Raw genomic sequence first — 22,927 nt, 5'->3', positions numbered from 1 at the left:
AACCCATAAAACAGGGCAGTAAAATATAAGAGGCCTGAGAGAAATTAATATTCAAGTTAGAACTGCAAAATAACTTTAATGAATAAGGGTAAAATATTTTCTAAATTAAAACACTGAGAGGTATGTTTACCAATAGGGGTATCTAATGAGTACACCTTACAAAGAAAGAAAAGTTTTCCCATATATGTTCTCAGAATCAAAATTATAGTGAAAGAAGCTTGAAAACTTACAGAAATAGTAAATGATGGTGGGCATTGAACTGAAAAACCATAAATTTGGGGGATAATAGTTGTCTAAAAATTTAGATACCTTCCAAGTGTAGTTAGGTACGTTTGAGTTAAATAGGATAGCAAATCCTGTGCTACTTCAACCGTTTAACTGGTGGCATCAGCATCTGTTTGAACCCAGTTACTTTCATCACCACCTTGTTAAAATCAATGGCACTTCTAACCACATACTTTGCAAAGCGCTGATTATTCTTTTATCTGAACTGATTAGCACAAAAGGACTGACAGTGGCATAGACATTGACCATGAAACTCTGGACACCCAGGACGATGGGGTCATACTCCCATAACAGGATTGAGGAACATGAGATAATAAAGTCCACCGAGTACATGACCACAAAGAAACTCACCAGCAGCAGGATGGTCTGGGTGGCCCTTTTCTCTGGGGAGGGTCTCAAGGAAATACTCATGCTGTAAAGGTGCTTGGACTGCCTCTGATGCTTGTCCAACAGAATCACCATGTACATGCTACAGAGGACCATAATTCCTACAAAGGACACATCCCTGAATATTGTCATAATGAAAGAGAGACTCGTGATGATGGATTTCATGGGGAAAAGTGAACAATATTTACTGAGAATCAGAAGATTGCTATTGGTCATGTTGGAAGAAGTCACAGTGTAAAAGATCACGTTACTACTGAAAGACAAACTGAGGGACCAGATGAAGATTAAGATATGGAAGATGAACCTTTTGGATTTATGTTTAAATGTCGCCAACCAGGAGGAGCTGGGGCTGATGGTGATGGCCTGGAGCACGCTCAGGAGGCAGGTGGTGAAGATGGAGAGGCCCCTCATCACCCTGCTCACGAAGAAAAGTGTCTTACATTTAACATCATTCCGAAAATTCAGTGACTCAAACAGGTCTGGAGACATCAAAATGATGACGTTGAGGAGCATCACTATGTGGATGAGGGCCAAGTGACCGGTGGTCAGGTCAGTGGGTTTAGGACTGTGATTAAGAAGGAGAGTATAGACGCGGAAGAGAAGGAGGATGGTGTTTGCTGAGATTCCAATGCCAGCTTGGGAAATAAGACATTTATTTCCCAACATAAGTTGGAACATAAACATAAGTGGGTGCTGTGCTCATCTTCATGGCAAGAGGAAGTATATTTTGTAATTCTGGAAGCAGAACAAAATAAAAGATCTCATGTCATCAATGTTCTTTCTTGCACAGTAAAAATCATCATGACCATCATCATTTTTATATAACCCAATCATTCATTAATCCTGACTAGCTCTGATAAATGCTTAAAATTTAATCCTCAGCACTATTTTATACACCAAATGGCATGTTTATGAAAAACATCAATACTTATTAGGCAATTACAGCCAATCATCTATATTCTTGTCATACCTGAGCCTCTCACCTTAGAAAGTAATCCTTTCCCATTTTATCTTTCCTCCTTATATTAAATATAAGAATGGTAGTGGACATTAAAAAAAAGTCATGTTTAGTTGTAGAGCTGAACTAAAGTTAAGATTTATGTTAACAGGAATACAATAAACAAAATAGACAATTGAGAAATCAATTCTTACATTCATTAGATCTTTTCTGTGATTTTGTTCTTCTGGCTTACTCCCTAAAAATGTGCATGGAAGAAGTGGTAGAATTTCATCAGTAGATTTACTTAATTTTGTTGCTTGTGAATGAAAGGACAAAAGACTACATTAATATCAAACTATTTTAATGAATCTCCCCATGGGATATGACAATGCAATCTCATGTTTCATTGTTCTTGGTGTAGTAAGTTACCACTAATTTAGTGGCTGAAAGTCACAGGAATTTACCATCTTACAATTCTGGTTGTAAAATTCTGAAATGTATCTCACTGAGCTGAAATCAAGGGGTCAGCAGTGCTGTATCTTATATGGAGGCTCCAAATGGATTAAGAAATAGACATCTTTGGGTGACCATTATTCTAAGACAAGTCTTTTGAACTGCATCTTCTCAAATTGGACCCTGCTACCTCCTAGTTTAGTTTCCAACACAGAGATGCCTCATGTAAGCTCTTTTCATCTGAAGAGGGAATTGCCAATGCAAGCTCTCAATTATCAGGAGAATAAAAACACTTTTCTCCACTTTATGACAGTAATAAGGTAGCATTAAATGAGTACATAGTTATCACTTTCTTGAGACTTTGCTTAATACAGGGATACCTTCTCATCCCTTGAAAAATACTTAAGCATTTAATAGTAAAGATAATCCCCCTTGAGTCAAAATCAAAATATCTCCACACAAGAACCCTTTGTAAAAATTTCACTGAAGTTTTACAATTATTTTCTTGTGCTAATTTCCTTGGATGTTGTATAATTATTTTATCCATTTGTATGAAAGGTTTTGAAAACATTCACCTGTATGAGATGCCAAAAACGAAAAGCCCACACATTGCCTTATATTCTACTTCTTATATTGAGGAGGGTTCAGTTATGTTTTCAAAGATATTTAAAATTATGCCATCCTATAATTTTCTACAATAATGCAAGAATATTAAAAACTAGTATTCTTGGCTCACAATTAGAAATGCATGAAGAAAGGTAGAACACTGTTCTAAAACCACTATGTATGAATTTATAAAACAGATACTGCACAGTTGATCAACTGCTTGTTACTCTTTCTCAAAAACTAGAGGGACACAGTTACCTTAACCCCAACAACCATAATCAACACACATGTGCACCCTTAGCACAGCTGAGCTCAGTGCCCATCTTGGACCCATGGTAAAGAAGCACCAGGATAATGTTTACACCTGGTGTTATAACACTCTCCACATCATACAGATCCCACCCTAGTCCAGTAAGTAATACTTGCACATGGGACATTAGCATATGTATGTTTATGTCCCATAAACATGTGTCTGAATCAGTTCATTAATATACCCTTTCTAGTGTAAGCCATATTTAAAACAGATAATAAAAATTATTAGATAAAAGTACACAACTAAGAACTGCATTTCTTCCTTCCCTCACTTCAACGGATATTCAGCTCAGTTCTTTACTCCAGGCTTCCCCATCCCTGAGGAAAGGACTACCATTTACTGAAAGAGGGCTCACCTGCTGGATCTTTGCACCCTGCCTGCCTTATCATATAATCTACATCATAAAACAATGACCCATACTTTGTTTAAATATATTAGTGTAGAAATATGATTCCCTTGCCATTTCCTCATATCCTATTAAAAGCACAATCACGCACAGCATAAACTACCATGGGGTTTACAGGTGACAGGTGAGGGGGTGGGTTGACTCCATGGCAACAGTCGACAATATGAGACCCCAACTGACAAGTGCAAAGGGGGGGAGAGCACCTTTTCCATTTAATGAGTTCCAAGAAAAGCAATCTTTTTGAAATGTACAAATATCAAACGGGCAAATATGTTAAGTGTAAGATACCACTGAGTCACAGAAATACATCTACTGTTCTTTGGCAGTGGTACTTATGGAGCATTGCTGTGCTTGCTGACAAGGATATTCATTGCTGTAAAGGTGGGAGGTAGAAAAAACCCTGGAGGGGCTTGATCACAAACTGTATGCTATGAATTCAGCAAACAGTAAACACGTTGTCCAGCCAGTGCTTTCCTAACCACCACAACTGTATGATATGTGCAAACATAATCCTTTTTTCTCCTCTGAAGGCTCACGTGATCTTTACCATCACTTCCAAATGTATCACCATAAGGAGAAGATGGGAGTCATAGTAACCCTGTCAAACACTGAATTGGGAATGAAATGGAGAACATGCCCCTCTGCACCACGTACCTGATCAGGATCACTTCAAGACCACTTTCAGACATTCTATGTCCTACAGGCAGGAAGTACAGAGCTTTAAACACGAACGACCTTAAGAAACACTTAAAATCCCCCCATGTCCAGAGACCAAAATAAGGACTTCTACAGAGCATGGTATTTGCGGTTATGGTGTCCTTTGAGGCACAAATGGACGGTCACTATGGTCATCTCTCTGCTCCTTGTTCTCCTCAGTGTCCAGATTCCATCCTGTGTCTTCCACTTAAAGACACAAAGACACCAGAAGACACTGTCCCTACACTTCTCAGACAACCTGAGCGTGACACGCATGATGATGCACTCGCTGAGTAGAAACGTACATGTCGATTTTGGGAACGTTATGTTTAATAAGGAAATTAGAACTTAAAACTTTTGAGTAAATACTAGGGATACATTCTTCAGAGAGTAATTCTTAAAAATAAGAGAATATCACTTACTTCAAATTTTGCAAAATATTTTCCTTCAGAAACAAATCTCTCCAAAACTGGGTTATATGCATTTTATTATTTTTGTTTTTTCTTATTGGAGTAGTTGTAGGTTTACACATAAGTCATGCAGACAGTACAGAGTTCTCATCACACACAGTTTTCTCTATTATTAACATTTTTCATTTGTGGTACCTTTGTTACTATTTATGAAACACCATTATTATAACTATGCTGTTAGCCACATTCCCTAGTTTACATCAGATTTGACACTTTGTGTTGTGTAGTTCTATGTTTTTAATTATTTCTATTGTGGTAACATACACACAACAAAAATTAACCATCTTATTTTCTTTCAATGATAAAATTTAGTGGTGGTAATTAACAGATATACTTTTATAAATATTAGGTTAAGAAAACCCAAAATACAAAATTGAATTTATTTTTATGATATATTTGAATCATCTGAGCACTTCTATCCCTCATGCATTTGAGTTAGTAAGTAACTCTTAGATAAACAGCAGAGGTGATAGTTCTAGACAGTTTCGTGGTAACAAGAAAAAGAAAATTCTCTATTAGCACTTACTATAAAGGAAGAAAACACTTACCTTTATGGTCATCCATTAAATTCTCTTTATTTTTTAATATTTTGGGGTACAATTATTTAAACAGTACTAAAACAAAGTTAGATGACAAAACTTCTGAATTAGATCATATTTTGTATGTTTTAAAGAATAAAATTTCACATACATGTATGAAGTAAATTTTACTTGAGACTATTAAAATGAAAAATTATGGATTATTCCAATTAAAATACAATAGAAATCCATAAGATTCATAAAACTGATCTTTTTACCTGGAGTCATCCACTGCTTTTAGCTATGAGTCGTAGAGATATGACTGAAATTCTGGGAAGAGAAGTCTCTCACTTCACCGAGAACATACTCCCTCATGCTATCCCCACCTAGAGCCCTGAACACTCACGTTAACGAGGCTGAGAAAGAGACACTCACCCAGCCGAGTCCTGCAGCGAGTCGCGTGTGAGACGAGGCCCCTAGGACGTGGTTATAAGGAAGGGACGTCATCAGCTCCTCTCCCTCCAGGCCGTAATTATCATGTCAGCTGTAGAAACAGGAAGGACGTGACCTAGGGACTGGTAGAAATCGGAGCCACCAAAGGGAAAACTGAACTTAACTAATGACTGAAAAACAGCAGATTAGGGAGAGCTGGGAGCCAAACTTTTCTGCATTAGAGCACAATTCCTCAGCCACCTTGGTCTCACTGGTTTGTGCGGTCACAATTATCATTAACAAAGCAGAAGCCCCACAATACCCTGTCTTCAAACTGAGCAGAGCCTCTGGCAGATGCACAAAGTTTCCATGCTGGGTCAAGAGATTCCTGGTGACCTAGGAATGACCCAGTGATCCACTTGTGTCCTCCAGGGTTCCCTGGTTTTCAGGGTCACAGCAAGACTCTACAGCCCCCTGTACAAATCAGGAAAATGACCCCATTCATATGTGTTTAGGTGAGGCACAGTTTCCTCCATGGAGCGTTGTCCTGAGCTGAGGCATTTGGCACGGGAAGTAGAAAGCAGACTGCGTTCCATCTCACCTCCCTCACTTACTGGTCAGTTGTGTTTCTGGAGGTCAGAAAGGACACTTACACTGAAAGAAGCTATGATGGCCAGATTATAGACTTTCTCTGGACAGCTTTCAGTGACTTGGAATTCTAGGCTCCCACAGTGTTTTTTGCCACCCCCAGGCCCTGAGTCTCTGTACTTCCTCTATTCCCGGGAATAGAGAACCCACTGCTTAGCAACTGCTACATTTTCTTATTCTGTGGTATCATGAACCATCCCATTTTAAAGAGCCAATCTACCTCTAACCTTAACGCTGATCATAACTCTTTCTCCATTAAACACCATCTGATTTTTTTATTAATTAAAAAAATTAACTAACACAACATTTAGAAATCATTCCATTCTACATATACAATCAGTAATTCTTAATATCATCACATAGATGCATATTCATCATTCTTAGTATATTTGCATCACTTTAGAAAAAGAAATAGAAAGACAACAGAAAAAGAATGAAGCTGCATCTATACCTCAGATGCAGCTTCATTCAGTGTTTTAACATAATTACATTACAATTAGGTAGTATTGTGCTGTCCATTTCTGAGTTTTTGTATCCAGTCCTGTTGCACAGTCTGTATCCCTTCAGCTCCAATTACCCATTATCTTACCCTATTTCTATCTCCTGATGGTCTCTGTTACCAATGACATATTTCAAGTTTATTCTCTAATGTCGGTTCACATCAGTGGGACCACACAGTATTTGTCCTTTAGTTTTTGGCTAGTCTCACTCAGCATAATGTTCTCTAGGTCCATCCATGTTATTACATGCTTCATAAGTTTATTCTGTCTTAAAGCTGCATAATATTCCATCGTATGTATATACCACAGTTTGTTTAGCCACTCGTCTGTTGATGGGCATTTTGGCTGTTTCCATCTCTTTGCAATTGTAAATAATGCTGCTATAAACATTGGTGTGCAAATGTCTGTTTGTGTCTTTGCCCTTAAGTCCTCTGAGTAGATACCTAGCAATGGTATTGCTGGGTCGTATGGCAATTCTATATTCAGCTTTTTGAGGAAACGCCAAACTGCCTTCCACAGCGGTTGCACCATTTGACATTCCCACCAACAGTGGATAAGTGTGCCTCTTTCTCAGCATCCTCTCCAGCACTTGTCATTTTCTGTTTTGTTGATAATGGCCATTCTGGTGGGTGTGAGATGATATCTCATTGTGGTTTTGATTTGCATTTCTCTAATGGCCAGGGACATTGAGCATCTCTTCATGTGCCTTTTGGCCATTTGTATTTCCTCTTCTGAGAGGTGTCTGTTCAAGTCTTTTTCCCATTTTGTAATTGGGTTGGCTGTCTTTTTGTTGTTAAGTTGAACAATCTCTTTATAGATTCTGGATACTAGACCTTTATCTGATATGTTGTTTCCAAATATTGTTTCCCATTGTGTAGGCTGTCTTTCTACTTTCTTGATGAAGTTCTTTGATGCACAAAAGTGTTTAATTTTGAGGAGCTCCCATTTATTTCTTTCTTTCTTCAGTGCTCTTGCTTTAGGTTTAAGGTCTATAAAACTGCCTCTAATTGTAAGATTCATAAGATATCTCCCTACATTTTCCTCTAACTGTTTTATGGTCTTAGACCTAAGTTTAGATATTTGATCCATTTTGAGTTAACTTTAGTATAGGGTGTGAGATACAGGTCCTCTTTCATTCTTATGCATATGGATATCCAGTTCTCTAGGCACCATTTATTGAAGAGACTGTTCTGTCCCAAATGAGTTGGCTTGACTGCCTTATCAAAGATCAAATGTCCATAGATGAGTGGGTCTATATCTGAGCACTCTATTCAATTCCATTGGTCGATATATCTATCTTTATGCCAGTACCATGCTGTTTTAACCACTGTGGCTTCATAATATGCCTTAAAGTCAGGCAGTGTGAGAACTCCAGCTTCGTTTTTTTTCCTCAAGATACTTTTAGCAATTCGGGGCACCCTGCCCTTTCAGATAAATTTGCTTATTGGTTTTTCTATTTCTGAAAAATAAGTGGTTGGAATTTTGATTGGTATTGCGTTGAATCTGTAAATCAATTTAGGTAGAATTGACATCTTAACTATATTTAGTCTTCCAATCCATAAACACGGTATGCCCTTCCATCTATTTAGGTCTTCTGTGATTTCTTTGAACAGTTTCTTGTAGTTTTCTTTGTATAGGTCTTTTGTCTCTTTAGTTAAATTTATTCCTAAGTATTTTATTCTTTTAGTTGCAATTGTAAATGGAATTCCTTTCTTGATTTCCCCCTCAGCTTGTTCATTACTAGTGTATAGAAACACTACAGATTTTTGAATGTTGATCGTGTAACCTGCCACTTTGCTGTACTCGTTTATTAGCTCTAGTAGTTTTGCTGTGGATTTTTTGGGGTTTTCAACGTATAGAATCATATTATCTGCAAACAGTGAGAGTTTTACTTCTTCCTTTCCAATTTTGATGCCTTGTATTTCTTTTTCTTGTCTAATTGCTCTGGCTAGAACCTCCAACACGATGTTGAATAACAGTGGTGATAATGGACATTCTTGTCTTGTTCCTGATCTTAGGGGGAAAGTTTTCAATTTTTCCCCATTGAGGATGATATTAGCTGTGGGTTTTTCATATATTCCTGCCGGGATAGCCGCAGCCGGGCTGCTTCGTGGCCAGAACCCTGGGTGAGAGAGGGCGAGCTCGCTGGGTGTAAACCTGAGGTAAGCGGAACCTAGCCGTCTCAGCTAGGGGACTGAAGGACTTGAGCCAAAGGCCAATTAATCAGCACAAAGCTTCTTTATTGTTACATGGTATGAGCTATAAGTACTGAGGGAGCTCAAGTGCACAAAAGACCCCGAGGCTCCAGGGAGCTCAGGTTATATACAGTTGCACAGGGGGAGGAGTAGGGGAGAGGGTAGGGGGTTCGGGGAGCCAATCACACAAGCTAAAAGGTAGTTGCTAGGCAAGGGCGGTAGAAGATAGCTAGAGGCAAGGACAGAATAACAGGAAGGCTTGTGGTTTTGAGATAAGCTACTGAGATGGGAGGTTTACGATGAGAGGGGGAAGGGAGAACAGTGAGTTAGGCTACAGACATGAGAGACAGGGAGAGAAGGTAGAAATGATTAAAAATTTTTAAGTATGACTAGGCTCCAATCCCTGAGAAATATGCCACAATTCCTCTCCTTTTTCTTTCAAAGGCTCACCTGCATGACAGGTGGTGGGCATTAACCTTTGCTGGGAGGGGTAGGGATGAGATTCCCCTTGTGTGTGGGGCTCAGAGTTTCAGGGGAAGGGTATGTGCTGAGCCGACCCTTATGCAAATCTCATATGCCCCAGAAGAGCCAGAGGAGGCCTGCTTGAGCGGCCTGTCTTCTGCGATCACTCTGTTGCACCCAGCGGTACCCATCTGGTAGCCAGCCGGCCCCAGATGCACATGCTCTGGTAACGTGCAGCCCCCATAGGGGAATATACAGGACAGAGGAGTGACGGAGGCACACAGCTTGCTGGGCCAGTGTTACAGCAGTATGGGGCAGCCTCCTCAAGGTGATCAGTCCTGAGGGTGAGCGACACTAGCCAGCCAAACTTGTGTTTGCCGACAATTGTTTGTATCGGCAAAGGGATTTTGGAGCTTAAGAGTAGCTAGGGCTAGGAGTTGAGTTTGTCGTTTATGGTGAGGTATTTTTGAGAAAAGGCACTAGAATAGGAAGAAGATACAGATGAGGATTATTAGTATAATGCTGTAGAAGATGAGATTAGAGGGTTGACAGAAGGAGGAAACTTGTGGAGGAGGTCTGTAAGGATAGAGTTAGAGAGTTTGGGTACAGACAAGCCTTTTATGTTTAGAAGTTGAGTTACTAGGCTGTGCGCCTAGTTCCAGAGAGATTTATTATAGGCAGAGAATGTCCACTCACGCAGGGTGAGACGGGGCCGGGAGGTATTGACAAGGATAGGTGTGATACAGAGGCGGGAGAAGGGGTAACGTCCATCAAAAGTAGAGGCGGCTGCTTCATACAGTGCTTTGGCATATAAAGCTAGTAAGTCTATTAATTGCCGCAGGGCAGATACAGCCTGGGGAGTAAGGGTGTTGAGTCCAGTCTGCACGGCACTTCAGCGGTGGTAGATGTTTGGGTGAGGGTGACGGCTGCGGTGACAGCTGCTGTTACAGAGGCGATGATGGCTGCAGAGCTGGCGGCGGTGATTCTGAAGTCTCGCTTCGCGTGTGGGCTGAGCTGAGTGACGGAGCTGTCCATGGGCAGTGCAGGAGCAACCCACCTGGTTGCGTTGAGCGGGATCTACAGGAGTCTAGGTTGAAGTACTATGAAAACTACTGAGAAAGAGGTATTAAGGTAGTTAAGTAGGTGACATGTGTTAGGGTGACTATAGTTTGAGCAGGTAAAGAAATAGAATGAAGGACTTAAAAAGACCGTGGAAGTGAGGTTTTCGCCACCTAAAACATTAAACGCATAGTAGTCTGGACCGGTAACTTTGTTACCCTCAGTTGGGGGCTGCTGGGTGCTGTTGAAGGTGACCAGGCGCCCTTGGGATTCGGTTGCTCCGAGGAAGGGACGTAGGTTTAGGCAGCTGAGGTTTCTACAGAGAGAGAGGTGGGTGAAACTGCTGGTACCATTAAGAAAAGGGGGGGTTATAGGGAACGAAGAAGTTATATTTGGAGGAGTTGTGAGTTCGAGGGGGAGAATGACACGGGAGCCACGGGATTTCTGTAAAGGAAGTCGAGGGTGTAAAGCTGCCAGGCGAGCAGAGGGGAACTGGGGGCCGCACCGGCGGGTGCGGGCGAGTTCGGTTATATCCGGGTGCAGTTTCTCTAGCTGGCCAAGGTCCTGTGAAAAGGAGGGCTTTTGGCTTGTTCTCGCGGAGTATACCTGCGCTTATGGTTCAGGAGTAGATAAGGTGGATGCAATTAGGCTATTGAGGAGAACACGGGAGCCCATTTTCTGCTTGCCCTGAAAGATTGGCTAATATGAGGTTTAGTAGTTTGTTGTTTGGCTGGGAGACTTCAGGGATGGCTTGCATTGACGAATTCTGTAAAAAGGTAAGGTTAATCGTTAGGGCTTCAGGAGGGGGGGAGAAATTGGGGAATGATGATAGGTTGAGAGACGCACTAGCGGGGAGGATATTGGGATCGCATGGGAGATCTAGTAAGCAATCATTAACAAAAGGTTGTGGGAATGTGGGGGAATCGGGGGTGAGGAACAGTAATCCTGGGGGATATTGGATTGTGGCCCACACTTCGCTTTCAGGAGGTTTTGCAGAAGTGGCTGTGGAGAAAATTAGAAGTGTTACAGGGAGGAGTCGCCAGGTGAAAATTCCGGAGGGGTGTGCTAGAAAAACAGTTTTACTGAAAATAATAAGCAGGTTAGCACCTAGAGGAAGAAAATGAGCAGGTTAAAACACGATGATGCACAGGAAAATTATGGCAAGTAGGATTCTTTCGAAGAAGCTCCAATCCTTTGGAGCAACTGTTGCTGGGTAGCGTAGGGACTGGTAAGCCCATCCTCTTTGCCTGCTTTGCGCAGTCGCTTTATATCTTCCTCACTGTGGGGAACTCACGGGAATGGGTGCTGCGGGGATGGGGTGAGATCAATGGGGAAGAGTGCTGCCTGTGTCGGCGGCAGCGGCCGGACCGGGGGCTAGAGCTGCCCTGGACCCGAGGGGGGGTTGCCACCTGTGGGATTGTAACAGGGCGGCCGGGGTGAACGAGATGGCGATAGTTTTGTGCACGGCCCTGCGTAAGGTGGTGGCGGGGGTGCGTAAAACTGCGGCTGCGCTTTTGGGAAGAAGGGGTTGGTGTTGCTAAGGGAAGGATGATAGGCAGCCGGGGGAGGGCCGGAGGGTAGGGAGGAGGGGACAGGACATCCCGCCTCCACTTCCTCCGGGAGGGCGGGATAAAGGCTACGGCCCTTTTCTGGTTTGGATGATGGGGAAGAAGGCGGAAGGGTGGAGTTAGTTTTTCCACACTGAGGCTCTCCGCCATAGTCCTGTAGGGGCGGGTGCTTTTCGAGGCGTTCCTCAAGCTGTTCGAGGAGGGACTCAGCGTCAGAGTCGGGCTCCGACTTAGAGCCGGACTGCGTCTCTGCAGCGGCTGCTGTAGTGACGCTTTTAGTTGGTTTCGGCCGGCCATCAGTGGGGGGCAAGGAGCCTTGAAGGCAAGAGCGGATGGTGATGAGTGTGGGGAGAAGCCCTGGAGGAAAACGCTTGCCTTCATGCTCCATTTCGTCTGTGACCCTGGTAATGAGTTGATTGTAGGTAGCTGGAGTCCAAAGCGGGCTCGTTAGCAGCCAGGGGTTAAACGGCAGCAGGAGGTCCCAATAAACTTGCAGCTGCCGGGCTGAAACCTTACACCTATGGGTATCTAGCAGAGCGGCCAGCGCTCTCACTTGGGGGACCTGGGTTTTAGAAAGAGATGAACCCATTTTGAATTTAGGAGGACTACTCTGCGTGAATAAGAATGAATCCTAGGACGGCGTTTATTTCGCGAGAGAGTCTGGGGGCTTACCTTGGTTCGGAGAGGTCCTAGGAGAGTCTCCAGGGGTCTGCCGCGGGCTGGCTGAAGAGGGTCCCTGTTTGGGCGCCAATTGCCGGGATAGCCGCAGCCGGGCTGCTTCGCGGCCAGAACCCTGGGTGAGAGGGGGCGAGCTCGCTGGGTGTAAACCTGAGGTAAGCGGAACCTAGCCGTCTCAGCTAGGGGACTGAAGGACTTGAGCCAAAGGCCAATTAATCAGCACAAAGCTTCTTTATTGTTACATGGTATGAGCTATAAGTACTGAGGGGGCTCAAGTGCACAAAAGACCCCGAGGCTCCAGGGAGCTCAGGTTATATACAGTTGCACAGGGGGAGGAGTAGGGGAGAGGGTAGGGGGTTCGGAGAGCCAATTACACAAGCTAAAAGGTAGTTGCTAGGCAAGGGCGGTAGAAGATAGCTAGAGGCAAGGACAGAATAACAGGAAGGCTTGTGGTTTTGAGATAAGCTACTGAGATGGGAGGTTTACGACGAGAGGGGGAAGGGAGAACAGTGAGTTAGGCTACAGACATGAGAGACAGGGAGAGAAGGTAGAAATGATTAAAAATTTTTAAGTATGACTAGGCTCCAATCCCTGAGAAATATGCCACATATTCCCTCTATAATTTTAAAGAGGTTCCCTTGTATTCCTATCCTTTGAAGTGTTTTCAAGAGGAAAGGATGTTGAATCTTGTCAAATGCCTTCTCTGCATCAATTCAGATGATCATGTGATTTTTCTGCTTTGATTTGTTGATATGGTGTATTACATGAATTGATTTTCTTATGTTGAACCATCCTTGCATACCTGGGATGAATCCTACTTGGTCATGATGTGTAATTCTTTTAATGTGTTGCTGGATTCGATTTGCTAGAATTTTGTTGAGGATTTTTGCATCTATATTCATTAGAGAGATTGGTCTGTAGTTTTCTTTTTTTGTAATATCTTTGCCTGGTTTTGGTATGAGGGTGATGTTGGCTTCATAGAATGAATTAGGTAGCTTTCTCTCCACTTCAATTTTTTTGAAGAGTTTGAGCAGGGTTGGTACTAATTCTTTCTGGAATGTTTGGTAGAATTCACATGTGAAGCCGTCTGGTCCTGGACTTTTCTTTTTGGGAAGCTTTTGAATGACTGATTCAATTCTTTACTTGTGATTGGTTTGTTGAGGTCATCTATTTCTTCTTGAGTCAAAGTTGGTTGTTCATGCCTTTCTAGGAACTTGTCCATTTCATCTACATTGTTGTATTTATTAGCATAAAGTTGTTCGTAGTATCCTGTTATTACCTCCTTTATTTCTGTGAGGTCAGTGGTTATGTGTCCTCTTCCATTTCTGATCTTATTTATTTGCATCCTCTCTCTTCTTCTTTTTGTCAATCTTGCTAAGGGCCCATCAATTTAATTGATTTTCTCATAGAACCAACTTCTGGTCTTATTGATTTTCTCTATTGTTTTCATGTTTTCAATTTCATTTATTTCTGCTCTAATCTTTGTTATTTCTTTCCTTTTGCTTGCTTTGGGGTTAGTTTGCTGTTCTTTCTCCAGTTCTTCCAAGTGGACAGTTAATTCCCGAATTTTTGACCTTTCTTCTTTTTTGATATAGGTGTTTAGGGCAATAAATTTCCTTCTTAGCACTGCCTTTGCTGCGTCCCATAGGTTTTGATATGTTGTGTTTTCATTTTCATTCACCTCGAGATATTTATAATTTCTCTTGTAATTTCTTCCTTGACCCACTGGTTGTTTAACAGTGTGTTGCTGAGCCTCCACATATTTGTGAATTTTCTGGCACTCTGCCTATTATTGATTTCCAACTTCATTCCTTTGTGATCTGAGAAAGTGTTGTGTATGATTTCAATCTTTTAAAATTTGTTGAGACTTGATTTGTGACCCAGCATATGGTCTATCTTTGAGAATGATCCATGAGCACTTGAGAAAAAGGTGTATCCTGCTGTTGTGGGATGTAATGTCCTATAAATGTCTGTCAAGTCTAGCTCATTTATTGTAATATTCAAATTCTCTGTTTCTTTATTGATCCTCTGTCTAGATGTTCTGTCCATTGATGAGAGTGGGGAATTGAAGTCTCCAACTATTATGGTAGATGTGTCTATTTCCCTTTTCAGTATTTGCAGTGTATGCCTCACGTATTTTGGGGCATTCTGGTTTGGTGCATAAATATTTATGATTGTTATGTCTTCTTGTTGAATTGTTCCTTTTATTAGTAGATAGTATCCTTCTTTTTCTCTTTTAGCTGTTTTACATTTGAAGTCTACTTTGTTGGATATTAGTATAGCTACTCCTGCTCTTTTCTGGTTGTTATTTGCATGAAATATCTTTTCCCAACCTTTCACTTTCAACCTATGTATATCTTTGGGTCTAAGATGTGTTTCCTGTAGACAGCATATAGAAGGATCCTGTTTTTTAATCCATTCTGCCAGTCTCTGTCTTTTGATTGGGGAATTCAGTCCACTAACATTTAGTGTTATTACTGTTTGGGTAGTACTTTCCTCTACCATTTTGCCTCTTGTATTTTATATGTCATATCTAATTTTCCTTCTTTCTACACTCTTCTCCACACCTCTCTCTTCTGTCTTTTCGTATCTGACTCTAGTGCTCCCTTTAGTATTCTTGCAGAGCTGGTCTCTTGGTCACAAATTCTCTCAGTGACTTTTTGTCTGAAAATGTTTTAATTTCTCCCTCATTTTTGAAGGACAATTTTGCTGGATATAGAATTCTTGGTTGGCAGTTTTTCTCTTTTAGTAATTTAAATATATCATCCCACTGTCTTCTTGCCTCCATGGTTTCTGCTGAGAAATCTACACATAGTCTTATTGGGTTTCCCTTGTATGTGATGGATTGTTTTTCTTTTGCTGCTTTCAAGATCCTCTCTTTCTCTTTGACCTCTGACATTCTAACTAGTAAGTGTCTTGGAGAACGCCTATTTGGATCTATTCTTTTGGGGTGCGCTGCACTTCTTGGATCTGTAATTTTAGGTCTTTCGTAAGAGTTGGGAAATTTTCAGTGATAATTTCTTCCATTAGTTTTTCTCCTCCTTTTCCCTTCTCTTCTCCTTCTGGGACACCCACAACATGTATATTTGTGCACTTCTCATTATCATTCAATTCCCTGGGCCCCTGCTCAAATTTTTCCATTCTTTTCCCTATAGTTTCTGTTTCTTTTTGGATTTCAGATGTTCCATCCTCCAGTTCACTAATTATAATCTCTGTCTCTTGAAATCTACCATTGTAGGTTTCCATTTTTTTTATCTCTTCTACTGTATCTTTCATTCCCATAAGTTCTGTGATTTGTTTTTTCAGACTTTCCATTTCTTCTTTTTGTTCATTCCTTGCCTTCTTCATGTCCTCCCTCAATTTATTGATTTGGTTTTTGAAGAGGTTTTCCATTTCTGTTCATATATTCAGAATTAGTTATCTCAGCTCCTGTATCTCATTTGAACTATTGGTTTGTTCATTTAACTGGGCCATATATTCAATTTTCCTGGTGTGATTTGTTATTTTTTGCTGGTGTCTGGACATTTAATCAGATTTCCCTGAGTGTGAGACCCAGCAGGTTGAAAGACTTTCCTGTGAAGTCTCTGGGCTCTGTTTTTTTTTTATCCTGCCCAGTATGTGGTGCTTGTCTGTCTGCGGGTCCCATCAGCAAAAGGTGTTGTGGCTCCTTTATTAATGCCACTATTGGTGTTTGGTTGGACCCAGTCCCTGCCACTGTTGGAGACTCCCTCCTTTCCCTCTGGGCAGCCGCCTGTGGGTGAGGGGCACCGGTTGCCGGCCGCTGTGGCTTGGGGAACTCACTGATCCGAGACTCGTAGCTGGTCTGGGAAGCTGCCCGCAAGAGAGGGGTGTCGGCCGCCGGCCACTGTGGCTTGGGGAACTTGCCTCTCCGAGACTCTCAGCCACTCCGGGAAGGAGGGAGGGAGGGGGGCTGGCCACCAGCCGCCGTGTCCCAGGGAAGCATGCACCGCTCGGAGAGCTCACCACAGCAGAGTCTCGCAGCCAGTCCAGCCAGTCCAGACTTGAGTACGCTGTGTCCGGTCCCTGCTGTGGCCCCAGGAGCTGTTCTGCACTGTTTCTGGTCACCTAGTAGTTGCTCTGGAGGAGTAACTAAGATGAGCGTACCTTACTAAGCCGCCATCTTGGCCCTCTCAGCCAACACCATCTGATTTTAAAATGGTTACATTTCTTCTTCTGAACCCATGTTTCTGTGCCCAGGGCAGTGTCCAGAGCACCAACTCTCAGCCTATCCCTGTCCATCTGTCTGGACTTTCAGGGGTCATGGTTGTCTACTGGCAAATAGTTCACCTCGTAGTCTCTGTCAAGCATTCTGATCCCCTAGTCCTGCCTGAGTCACAGAAGCTGTGCTTCCCTAGTAGAGAAAGAGGCCATCCCAGACAGACCAGCCAGGCTGTGCTCAGAGGCTCTTTTCAATCATGGTTCTGTCTCCAAATTTAAAAGTCAACTTTAAAGTTCCACAATTGTCGAGCTCAAAGTTTTCAACTCTAAAATGATCATTTGGATTACTGCTAATGGATTGAAGGCTTTAGCGTGAATGAGAACGTCTACTTTAAAACTCTTGTCTTTAAATAAAAACATAAATTTGCCTGAGTGAAAAAAAAACAATCTATTTATATTATTGTATTCCTACCCTTTCCTACAATGGTACATTTTTCTGCCAATGTGCTATTTAATATTGAGGACACTTTTCAAAGCAAACATTAACAAAGAAGTACATTTTCAGAGGGTTGAAATCTGAGTAGAGAATATTTTCTCATGGAAACCAGGAATATTTCATGAATTAAAATAATAATACTGTAGCCTATATTCTAGCCTGCAAAGATTGAAGGGCTACTAGGTGAAAATTAAGTCAGTTCCATTTACTGGATAAGGTAAAATTTGGATTGGTAGAAAATGTACATAAGAAAATAGATTTTTGTTTAAAATATGTACTAATACCTAATAGCTAGAGCACTACAAAAATGAAAAATTTACATTGGAATGTGCATTAAACTGTGGATAAATACTGTCTCTTATGGTTGTGGCCTAATGGATTCCCACAAGAGTTGGGAATTTTAACCAAGTCATCACCTCTCAGGATGCCAGCATTCACCGATCCCCTAACTCTGTGCTCGGTGGTTTAGTTCTCACCTGCAGGACTGAGACCTTACCTTGTTAATAAAAGTGAATGTGAATGTTTCAGAGGGCCCAATGAAATCAATCTATTTCTCAGGACTGATGAAAGGTGAAAATGGTGATAGGAGTAGATTTGTGAAGGGAATGGAAGAAGCTATAATACCTGTTCTGATTAAGAACTGGTCAGTGGTACTTTATATCAAGGCAATTCCTGATCTTGAACATATCTTCCAGATGACTTGAGGTGGGGACTTGCTAGATTTGAAAGCTTGATAAAGTGGCCAATCAGATTCACTTGGTTCAGAGGCTTTAAAAGCAGGTGAATGGATACACTGCTATTAATGATATGAAACTTATAATGTGCAATGGAAATCCAAGACAGATTTTAGGCCAATCTAGTAGAATATCACATTTGTCCCATGTTTTTCAGAAGCTCTGAAGTTCCAGGAAAGAATTATTTGTGCCATTACAACTATCCAAATTAGTCAGCATCTGGTCCTACCAAAATGAAAGTAAATTTCACAGCATAATGTATATCTACATCTGTGTGCTAGCTCCAGGGACTTTGGATCAGGTTTACAGAATTTCTCTATTTTTCTCTTATTGTCAATCAGGAACCTGGGGTTGGGGTTTTGACTTGGGAAGCCTGAGGCAACCCTGGTTCCTTTTAGCTCTGTAAATTTGTCCTGGCATATCAGGCCTAAGCACTGCTCTCCAATATGCAAATGTTTGACCCTCATTTATTTCACCTTACTATCACATGAACAGTGTCACCTCTTCTATCTATTTAATTTGGGCAGAAAAGAAACACTCTAAATAGCTCTAGCACAAATCTCTAGTGATTTCCATATATAAATGAAAGTTTCCACAGCTGCTAGTATTACCAACTCATGTGGAACACTGAAACCTCATCCTTTGGGTACCTTTATTTTCTTTCTTTCATCACATACTTTCATTAAATGGTAACTTCTTTTGCACTGAGAATAAAACCTAATGATGGTATAATTTTTCATCTCAACCATCTAACCTAAATTTAAAAATTCAAAAGCAAAATAATATCTATTTGATGGTATGTTTAGCCTTTCTGCTATACTTTCTTCATTTCTGATATTTCATATTTTCTTTTATATCATTTCCTTTCTGTGAAGAACTTACTTTGGTCAATTTTTTTTCAGATTGTGTTTGTTGGCACCTAGTTCTCTTAAAGTTCTTTCATTTGAGAGTATCTTCATTTCACCTTTCTTCCTAAGGAATAATTTTATTAGCTAAAGAAGGGTGGCTCATCATTTCTTTCACCCTTAAAAGAATGTTGTGCCACATTCTCCTGCTCTCTATGATTTCTCATGGAGCAATCTGCTGCCATTCAAACCACTAGTCCCCAGAAAGAATTTCCTCTGCACTCTTTCAACTGTTGTTCTTTTCCTTGGTTTTCAGAAATTTGAATACGCTGTGCATTGGAGATTGGGCCTATTTGCTATTCTCAGAGGTTTGAATCTTGACAATTACATCGTTTACTAAATTTGGGCTGTGTTCACCCATTTTTATGCAAATACCAGTCACTCTGTACACTTATGTTTTCGGGCACTCCAGTAATATGCATATAACATTACTTTTATTTTTAAAAAATATGTTTTTTCCTTATTAGACACTTACTTTTTATTTATCCTAAAATTCACTGCATATTTCCCTGACTTTTCTATTATATCAAACCCATAAAGTGGATTTTTATTTCAATTATTTTACTAGACATTTCTAAAAATTCCCTATGGTTTTTTAATTCTGCCACTGAGCTATCATTGCACCACCCTCCCTACAGCTTTTTAAGGAAATTTTATTGATGTAATATTGGTTTTACTTTGTGACTATATCTTCATTCATTTTGTTGTTTGAAGAGTTTCTGTAATTTTTGCATAGAATTTTATCAAACTTATTTTTACATGCTTTTCAGATTATCGCCCAAACGTGTCATCTTTCTCTCTGAGTCTTTTGATATTCTTTTCTCACCCTAGTTGAGGTTTTTGGTATAGCAACTAATTTTCAAAGAACTGTTGAATATTATCTTATGAAACTCTCACCCCAACTTCAATCTTCTATTTTAGCAGGTATTCAATCTATTTAAGTCCAGAACACACATCATATTCTAACCTTTTGTGCTGTAGTTCAAATGATAATTAATTTCTCAGAGCTTTTTAGCGATATTTTAGCTTGGCTTACTTGTGGTAGCCACCCTGTGGCCTCTCTGAATCTTGAGCCATGGTAAACTCCTCAGCATATTGCAGTTCTCACATTTCTGTCTGTGTGTACAGTAATTTCACATGAGGACTTCTTTAAACTTGTCAAAGGACTACACGGATATACACAATCTTCTTTTTTATCTTCCCCCTGGCTATAGTGTTTCTACAATGCTCTATGTGGGATGGGGAGAGGCAATATTTCATACTGTAAGGGAGTACAGGAAAATGGCCCACCACAGCTTCTTGGCAGCATTTCTCAGAGAGAGAGAGAGAGAGAGAGAGAGAGAGAGAGTTTGTGTTTGGGGGAGTGGCAGTGTCCATTGGAAGACAGGGTTTTGCCCAAGTTCTCTGCTGCCCCAAAAGGGTGGGAGAAAAGGGTCACTGCTTTTAGTATTTGTGGTGCTTGCCTAGAGCTAGGCAAGGATAAATAAACTATTTCTGTCCAGTAAAGCCACGGTATACCCTTTTATTTTCATAAGTAAGAATGTTTTCATTGAGGCTTTATTAAATCTGCATTCATTGGCATTTTTTGGGTTGTGGTCCTCTCCAGTGGTCAGTTCAGATATATATAGAAGGTAAAAAATGCTGCGAAGCCTCAGAATCAGCTCATTTCTTTCATTCAATTTCCTAGACAGTCTGCCTCCATTTCTCCAACTTTAAGAGTCATCTGTCAGTTGCTCTATGAATTTTGTACAGGTTTATTTCATTTTTGTATTTCTTCAGAAGAGAAGTAACACTGCATATTACATACTCCATAGTACATTGCACAGTCTCATCTGCACTTGCATAACTGAGGAAGCAGCAAGAATATTAGGGGAGATTATGTCCAGCTTTGGAGGGGCCTCATCTCTGTGGCTTCCTGCTACCTGAGATAGTCTCCCTATTCTCCAACCATTCTGGAAATTCTGACATTTATCCTCTTCTATACCAAGGAAAATAATGTGGTTTCCTGAACCATGTACACTGGAGCATGCAGCTATGGAAGACTTTATAAATGTATCACATGAGTAATTTCCTTTTTCCAAGATTAATTTGTATCCGATTTTCTTTCCATTTGCTTTTCAAAATATTTTATTCAGAGTTTGTGCCCATTTGAAACTGTTGTGTATTGCAAGAATGCCATGTTCTTTAATCCTGATTTAATATTGAAGGGTAGGATCTTTTCAATGGGATGGTTTCCATGGAGGTGTGACACACCAGGTTGTGGGTGTGACCTTTTGATTAAAAAGAGATGGGACTCTGCCCATTCAAGATAGGTCTTGATTAATTTACTGATGATGGTATAATCATTCCTGAAGAAACCTCAGATATAGATGCTTGGAGAACAGAGCCGACAGACCCAATGCAAGAATCAGACATTTGGAGATTCAGAAAGAAAATGTCCCAAGGGAAGCTGTTTGAAACCAGAAGCCAAACACCACAGCAGACACCAGCCACGTGCCTTCCCAGTTGGCAGAAATGTTCTGGAGCCACCGAAATTTCTTTTTTTTTTTTTTTTTAATTTTTTTACTTTATTTTTTTAAATACCAAAAAAACACCAAACAAACGCGAACATTCTCCTTTTGATCATTCCATTCTACATACATAATCAGTAATTCTCAATATTATCACATAATTGCATATTCATCATCATGATCATTTCTTGGAACATTTGCATCTATTCAGAAAAAGAAGTAAAAAGAAAACAGAAAAAATTTCATACATACCATACCCCTTACCCCTCCCTTTCATTGATCACTAGCATTTCAATCTAAATTTATTTTAACGTTTGTTCCCCCATTATTTATTTTTATTCCATATGTTTTACTTGTCTGTTGATAAGGTAGATGAAAGGATGGTCAGACACAAGGTTTTCACAATAACACAGTTACAGTGTGAAAGTTATATCATTATATAATCATTTTCAAGAAACATTGCTAGTGGAACACAGCTCTACATTTTCAGGCAGTTCTCTCCAGCCTTTCCTTACATCTTGACTAACAAAGTGGTATCTATTTAATGCATAAGCATAACCTCCAGGATAACCTCTCAACTCTGTTTGGAATCTCTCAGCCATTGTCACTTTATTTTGTCTCATTTCACTCTTCCCCCTTTTGGTCAAGGCTTTCTCAATCACTTGATGCAGAGTCTCAGCTCATTCTAGGATTTCTGCCCCACGTTGCCAGGGAGGTCCACACCCCTGGGAGTCATGTCCCACATAGACAGGGGGAGGGTGGTGAGTCTGCTTGCTGTGTTGGCTGGAGAGGGAGGCCACATCTGAGCCATAAAAGAGGCTCTCTTGGGGGCGACTCTTAGGCCTAATTTTAAGTAGACTTGATCTCCTTTGTGGGGTTAAATTTCATATGAACAACCCCTAAGATTGGGGGCTCAGCCTATAGCTTTGATTGTCCGCACTGCTTGTGAGAATATCAAGAATTCAACTTGGGGAAGTTTTTCCCCCCATTCTCACCATTCCCAGAAGGGGACTTTGAAAATACTTTTTTATTTACTGCTCACATCACTCTGGGTCTTTATCTGGGCATCACTCTGGACAAACCAACAAAAATCTCATGTCCTACTCAAGATTCCATGTAATTATGGTGTTCGATTAAGCTGTTTACATAAATTATATTAGGAAATGCACTAGTCAAAATATAAATTTTGTGCCAAATAAACATTTTTTACTTTAATCTCATGCATAAGTTGAAATTTTAAAATATTAATTACCATCTATTTTCAGCACCCTGCAGTAATGACATTCCTTTGTTCCTCCTCATGCAAAAACATTTTTAAAATTTGCACACTTAGTCACTATCATTATATACTCTAGGCATTCCTAGATTATATCATCTCAATCTTTACCATCTGTCTTTCTTTCTGATTTCATTTGTGCCCTCTGCCCTCCTCCCTCTATCATTCTCACATTCAGCTTCATTCAGTGTTTTAACATAATTGTATCACA

At 40.7% G+C, this 22,927-nt stretch overlaps 1 protein-coding gene and 1 long non-coding RNA gene across 2 annotated transcripts in view; both read right to left on the bottom strand.

The window, feature by feature from the left end:
- Window positions 1–359: 359 nt before the first annotated feature.
- On the bottom strand, window positions 360–1,510 carry LOC143664646 (putative vomeronasal receptor-like protein 4). The gene has a single exon (XM_077138114.1). It carries the CDS (start codon window positions 1,354–1,356, stop codon window positions 418–420), a length of 939 nt encoding a protein of 312 aa, XP_076994229.1. The 5' UTR covers window positions 1,357–1,510; the 3' UTR covers window positions 360–417.
- A 3,998-nt stretch (window positions 1,511–5,508) lies between these two features.
- Window positions 5,509–22,927, bottom strand: part of LOC143664644 (uncharacterized) — a 33,310-nt gene continuing 15,891 nt past the window's right edge. The window contains exon 3 of the long non-coding RNA XR_013166565.1: window positions 5,509–5,618. This is a non-coding gene — a long non-coding RNA (uncharacterized LOC143664644). The remainder of the gene's footprint in view (window positions 5,619–22,927) is intronic.

The sequence above is a fragment of the Tamandua tetradactyla genome, chromosome 20, assembly GCF_023851605.1.
Source record: "Tamandua tetradactyla isolate mTamTet1 chromosome 20, mTamTet1.pri, whole genome shotgun sequence".
Taxonomy (NCBI): domain Eukaryota; kingdom Metazoa; phylum Chordata; class Mammalia; order Pilosa; family Myrmecophagidae; genus Tamandua; species Tamandua tetradactyla.
The sequence above is the reverse complement of the archived record's forward strand: the minus strand, read 5'-3'. Positions and strand labels throughout refer to the sequence as shown.

Coding starts and splice junctions, on each gene's coding strand:
- LOC143664646 (XM_077138114.1), bottom strand. CDS start 1,356: ATGTTTATGTTCCAACTTATGTTGGGAAATAAATGTCTTATTTCCCAA.